General features: G+C 37.2%; 1 protein-coding gene across 2 annotated transcripts; it reads right to left on the bottom strand.

Annotated features, from left to right (window-relative positions):
- Positions 1-1,522: 1,522 nt before the first annotated feature.
- Positions 1,523-5,402, bottom strand: LOC18043103 (syntaxin-43). Of its 2 annotated transcripts, none has more exons than XM_024184703.1 (8): positions 4,844-5,306; positions 3,516-3,789; positions 3,211-3,300; positions 2,817-2,894; positions 2,469-2,546; positions 2,304-2,369; positions 2,144-2,224; positions 1,523-2,053 (listed from the first exon to the last, which is right to left on the bottom strand). In XM_024184703.1, the coding sequence occupies exons 1-8, from the start codon at positions 5,044-5,046 to the stop codon at positions 1,946-1,948; spliced, it is 978 nt and encodes a 325-aa protein (XP_024040471.1). In that variant the 5' UTR covers positions 5,047-5,306; the 3' UTR covers positions 1,523-1,945. The 2 variants fall into 2 exon arrangements, with proteins under 2 accessions (XP_024040471.1, XP_006433495.1); XM_006433432.2 differs by having other exon boundaries at positions 1,524-2,053; positions 3,516-3,792; positions 4,844-5,402.
- Positions 5,403-6,000: the final 598 nt, after the last annotated feature.

Genomic DNA, 6,000 nt, shown 5'->3' with positions numbered 1-6,000 from the left:
GGGAAATAAAAGGCGGAGTTGGGGGGGAAAAAAGTTATTATAATGAAGGAGTGAAACACAAGAGCATCCCGGTTACTGGACCGGGTGGGGGGGGTCCAATGAAGCTATAAAAAGCTTTTCGTGGACTTCATCTTTACAAATAATTAAATTATTTTCAACCAGTTTGAGATCACTGTTGGGTCATGGTACCACTTTTGTACGTACAACCAACGTGGTGTGGACTTAGTTAGGGCCGCCCCTTCAAAGTTCTTTTAAAAGCCCTCTTGTTTGTTTACAATTTTAACCTTACTCAAAATTACATAAAATTAAACAATGAATCTAAAGGCCAAACCCAAAAAATAATAATAATAATTCACATAACTGTTGAAGAAAATTTGATTAATTCATACCACAATTAATAAGAAACTTATTCAAATGAAAACTCAAAACTCACACCATTGTTCAAGCCAAAAAAATACCATTTCATTTGAAAGAGATAAACTGTACTAGATAGAGATCAGCAGCAATTACATGCACACCATAAACTTTATACTTTTTTATGTTGTAATAGCAACTACAAATTACAAAAGATAAAATATTGAAAACCAATGACTGACTAAAACCCAATCACATAAAGAGATGAGTAGTAAGGCTTTTTGTTTTCCTTCTTTTGATTGAGTTGCACATGCATTACAAAGCGTAAAGAGTGTGTGAACAGCAATATGTATGATTTGAGATTTAAGGCTTCCCCCCCACATTCCTTCTTTTTAAAAATAGCTTGCTGCTGCTTTAACCATGATGAGTGTATCACGTATGTATGATCAACAGGTGTGTGTGTGTGTAGTATGATATTTATTTTACATTGGGGTTATTTTTTAAATTGAAAAGGGTGCTGTAAGAATTTATACAACCAGAATATATTTTTTTGGGGTAAATATATATAAAAAAAAAGGCGGTTTTGGGGATTATGAGGATTTCGTGAGGGTGCTGATAGCTTCGCTGTACAATGTAAACTTAAAAGCCTTAATTATAATTATAATTAAGCAAAGTGTGTTTTACTTTTACAGATGAAATAAAAACCCAAATGACTACTCAAAAGGAATCAATTAAGACAGACTTTTTCCTCTGGACGGGACCCAGAGTAGAGAGAACCTGCCATTGGTTTTTTTAATAAATTTAAGATCATCCAAAAACAATCAATTAAATAAGATTTATTTTTTCAGATTATAGAAGGGTCCTAAGTAACTATATATTCAGAATTATTTTTAACCTAGGGCCTGTTTGTTAAAAATGCTTGAAATAGAAAATTTTCTACATTTTCTAAATTTCACCGGTTTGCTTTCCTTCTCTTGTATTTCGGACAAATACAAAAAAAATTTAAAGAACTATCCGATTCCACTTTAAAGTTGTCATTTTGTGTGGATTTTAAACGATTGAATCAAATTATTCTTAATAACCAAATCATCATATGATTGAATGAAGATCGTGGTACAAAATTCTCAAAACATTTTTAATAATAAAAGCTTACGAAAGCCTGAGATTATTTTAGTATGACAATTAGATTCTTTTAATTTTATTACACGAAAAAATTGTTACAAATAAATCAAATGCCTCATTTTCTCGTAAAAAAGGAGCAGTGCCACCCCCCAAGTCCCGTGCATTCATTCATTCATCCTAAGAATAGATGACATGAAATTAACACAAATACAATATCAGCACTATACAATTTCCCCTATTAACTCCATCCCTCAACCCCAAAAAAAGAATGAAAAAGGAAAATACAAGGAAACAAAAAGTGCCCCATCATCTCGTATCTGTAAAAGAGGCAATTCAAAACTCCCGCTTTCTTCCAGCAAGGCATAGCCAGCCACGCCATAATCCCACAGCGCAAAAGGGTTGCCAGCGGGTAGAGTCAGCAACAACATGTGATATGTGAATGGTTCGTACAAACAATTAGGTTTGGGGATCAAAAGATTATCTCCTTCAGGATTAGGAGGACTAACATGACAAAGCACATAATAACAAGTACTGTAGCACACATTACCATCCCCCCTTTCTTTTGTGTTCTCTCCGCCTGCAATCCCAGCATCGAACTGTAGGAGTCAGAGAAACAGATAAAGAAAGCAAGAGAGAGCAAGAAACGTTTGGAGAACAGAACAAGTACCTTCTGCAGTTGTTTGAGGCCTTCATCAACTGTTGTCGCTACATTTTGAATGTTGTAATCTATACGATCAACAATAGTGCCCTGTTCGGAGATACATTAAATTAGTGACTGGAATATAAAAAAAGCCAGTTGACTTATTAGAGGATGGACAGTTTCTAACCTGGTCTATTACAAGTACTGAGAGATCCTTCATAATTTGCGCAAGCTCATTTACTGATTCCACAACCTACCAAAAATAACAACAATAAGAAAACATATAGCAGCTGCTTTTAAGAAACAACAACAGAGACTATGAAGAAAGGGAAAGAAAAGAGCTTCCACTTGCCTGTTGAATCTCTCTTTCTCTTTCTACTGTAAATGCCTCACTCTTTTTCAGCTTCGCCATCTGATGCTCATTGAACACCTAAATTTTTGTTGATTATAAGCATTCAGTTGAGGTGAAAAATTGTGAAACACACAATTATCAAAAGTCAATATCTTAAAAAAGGAAGATGGAACAGTTGTTAAAATGCAAATTAGAGCTCAAATTCTCAATAGATAAATTCATTCAACCACAAGATCCTTGTACAGCACAAGAACTCTGTGTTATATAATTTAATGTAAGCTAATGTTAGAAAGTGTTCACTAAATCTAACAACAGTTCTATGAAGGAAAAGGTTAAACATCCGCATACCATGTCATCCAAATCATCATCTTCCATTCTAGATCTACCTCCATTTAGATTCATCTCCAGATCAACTCCATCTTGACCCTGCATCAGGCAAATCAACGAAACAAATATTTCATAACCTAAAAAGAGTTGAATGTCTATAAGAGATGAGTTGTAATGAACTAATAGAAATGAAGAAACACAGAAAATCAATATCCTTTGAGTACTGTAACCATGTAAAGAACAGTAAGCCACTAGCCCAACAGTACAGCAGTTATACCACTAATACTATGTCAGAAAATTGTGATGGTCCATATACAAAATCACAGCAATAAATAAATCTGTCTGTATAATAAATTTAAAAAAAATGTAAAGTGCTAGTGGTTCAATAGATTCTACAGGGAAATTCTTCATGCACCTCTTTCTGCTGCCTGAGGCGTTTCAAGTAAGTTGACTGTTTTTTACGAAGCTCCATAGACAGGTTCTGTAGGTCAGTGGCAAGGGACCGCTGCCAAAAAAAAAAAAAAGAGCAAAAATGTACGCATAAGCATAGTTCAGCAGAATGGGCTACCATTTGAGATTCCACAAAAAGTAATTTCTAATGCCTTTCCTGACATGGGAGCAGGGGTGGATGAAAAATGCTGAAACAGCATCACCATGACTGCACAAGCAGTGACAAATAAGACACTGCCTAAGGGAAATTCAGAGAACATAAAGTCATACCTGCACATTTTTTCTGACATTTGAATCTTCAGAAGGCCCAGCTGCAGAAAGTTGTTGCAATCTCTTCTCTGATCTCTTCAAAATGTTTGTTATTTCTTGGGTAAGAGATTCAATAGCATGTTGATCTTCTTTACCATCTCCAAATGATGGCATTAAAGCCTTTGCATGAGCCCTGGCTAACTCGGCCATTTTCGTCCGAGCACGTTGCACATTGGTTGCTATTTCTTCAGACACATCCACCCAAGCTGGTGGAAGACCCACTGTAACTGCACCCCTACTGCAGCAGGAAACATTTGCATCCGTTTCATTTCCCCAAATAAAGAACTTTACAGCAAAATGCATTTCAATTGAAGTAAAGTAATAGATGAACTAGTCAAGAGTTAGAAAAAGAAAATACACAGTCATCCACATCTCAACCCACTCACAAATGTTCTCTTGTTTGGAATAACTTCTTCAAGTATGCTAATAGCCATTAAATGCCTTCCAAAATGTGAGGGTTCCTACAGGTTAGATGGTACAGAGTATATCTCCAGTCCTCAAGACCTTTCTCATCACCTCAATAAATGCTCAAATTGAGCTTTCCCCAACTCATGTGCCATATTCAGGAGAGACCGCAATAGCTACTAGTCTCTATTCCCATTATTCATTTTACAAGACCAAATACATCTATTTCCAAGTATTTCGCATCTGGGACGCAAAAATTTTCTACCTCTGGCCTTAAAAGAATCCGCCAACAGACTCACAACCTCCCCAACTCAACGAAGCAAATGCCAGCAACTTCACCCTACCACTAAGACTAAATCACTCTTCTCCAAATTAAAGCCAGTTTAATACAAACAGATTAATGGTTTTTTAGAGGCAAGTATAAGACCTTAGGAACTCAAAACCAAAGCTTCAACTTAAAAGTTAAGTCACGCATCGACTAATCAAGAAGTAATCAATCCCCAAATATTTTGTTTTTATTAAGAAAATAATCCACAGAGATAACCAATTCAGTCTTATTATTGCTGCAAAAGCAAGCAAACCTTACATACTCCAAATCCCTATTCAGCTTGTGTTATTAAACTTTGTTTTCTTATTCTTTCTTATCTAGATACATTATTCATTTTATAATTTCAAATTTTCATTCAAATGCACTAAAGATCAAATAACATGAATCGCCTCAATTTTATGAGCCACCTAGAATAAGGAACGAGCAGAATCAATCTAATTCCACTAACATTACATTTTAGTTCAATATACAAAAAATTCAAAGATAAAACTACATATTCACTGATTCAGCTAAATTAAAAATAAATGAAAAAAAAAATTGATCACTAAAATACTACCTTGAATTGCCGGGATCCTCGGTACTAAGAGGAGCATAATTTCGATTTGGATTCAACAGCGAGGAGTTGACGAGCTCGATCACCGGTCCGCCGCCGGAACTTTTCCCCGAAGATTGCAGCGGCGACGTGCTCGTCGGAACCCGAACCGTCTTCAAGGCATCTCTATACCTTTTATATATCAAGGTCCGATTTCTCGTCGCCATTTTCTCAAAAGACTAAACAAATTAATTCGAATTTCGGTTCCAAATTCGATGTCGTTTTAGATCTGAATCAGAAGATGAAGAAGATAGAAGAAGTCTTCTTTCTTCTCCGGTCGCGCGACCGGCGGGAGGAAGTCACGTGCCGTCGAAGTTGCTTTTGCAGTTCACACGAAGAACGGTTAGTGAAAAAAATTATATATTTTTTTGGTGAATTAAAAGCCCCAAAATGGGAAATTAATTATTATTGTGCTGGAAGAGTAGAGCTCTTTTATGTTGTTTCATGTTTGTTTACCGGGGCATGGTTGGATTGAATCGGGTCGGATTCATGTTGGGGCTTCGCCCGGTTTGTAATAGCTAGACAATACGCATTTATGTTGGGAATAGAAATTCAACTTATTATAGTTGTCAAATAAATGCTTTCAAAAAGACAAGGTGTGAAATAAATAAATATCAATTAAATGTTTCGAATAATTTCTTAAAATATTGAGAAAAATAATGAGATTAAAAAAATTATAGAGTAGTGTTTGGGAGAAATACGTCGACGAGACCAGGCATGGTGAGCAGATATCTGATGGCAGAGTTCTGCGAACCGGTATGTCCCGTAAAAGCCTTGTGCGCGGGGGAACAGGAGCGGAAATATCCTGCTCATCCACGAGCACGTCATCCGCGAGGCCAATTTCCTGTAAGAGGCATAAGGCCATTCCGGCTCGAGGTCGAGAGGCGAGGAGACCCGGTCGACGGCAGTTGGCAAAACAGGCTCCCCAGCCCGCGAATCTAGGCACGACGGCCACGCTTTCCCCAGGACCGTGGCGTAACACGCAAGATGTCGCAGAACCACGACAGCCACGCTTTCCCCAGAACCGTGACGTAACACGCAAGATCTCAGAGAACCACGACAGCCACGCTTTCCCCAGAACTGTGGCGTAACACGCAAGATCCCGCGTTTGCCCATAACGC

Source organism: Citrus clementina, unplaced genomic scaffold (genome assembly GCF_000493195.1).
Source record: "Citrus clementina cultivar Clemenules unplaced genomic scaffold, Citrus_clementina_v1.0 scaffold_5, whole genome shotgun sequence".
Classification (NCBI taxonomy): domain Eukaryota; kingdom Viridiplantae; phylum Streptophyta; class Magnoliopsida; order Sapindales; family Rutaceae; genus Citrus; species Citrus x clementina.
This window is presented reverse-complemented; position numbering and strand designations above follow the sequence as displayed.

What these genes read in the sequence shown, in the direction of transcription:
- LOC18043103 (XM_006433432.2), bottom strand. Translation starts at nt 5,046, where the DNA reads ATGGCGACGAGAAATCGGACCTTGATATATAAAAGGTATAGAGATGCC. An exon ending in CAGTACTTGTAATAGACCAG is followed by an intron (nt 2,225 to 2,303) that starts GTTAGAAACTGT and finishes ATCTCCGAACAG; the next exon opens with GGCACTATTGTTGATCGTAT. An exon ending in GCCTCAAACAACTGCAGAAG is followed by an intron (nt 2,054 to 2,143) that starts GTACTTGTTCTG and finishes CTGGGATTGCAG; the next exon opens with GCGGAGAGAACACAAAAGAA.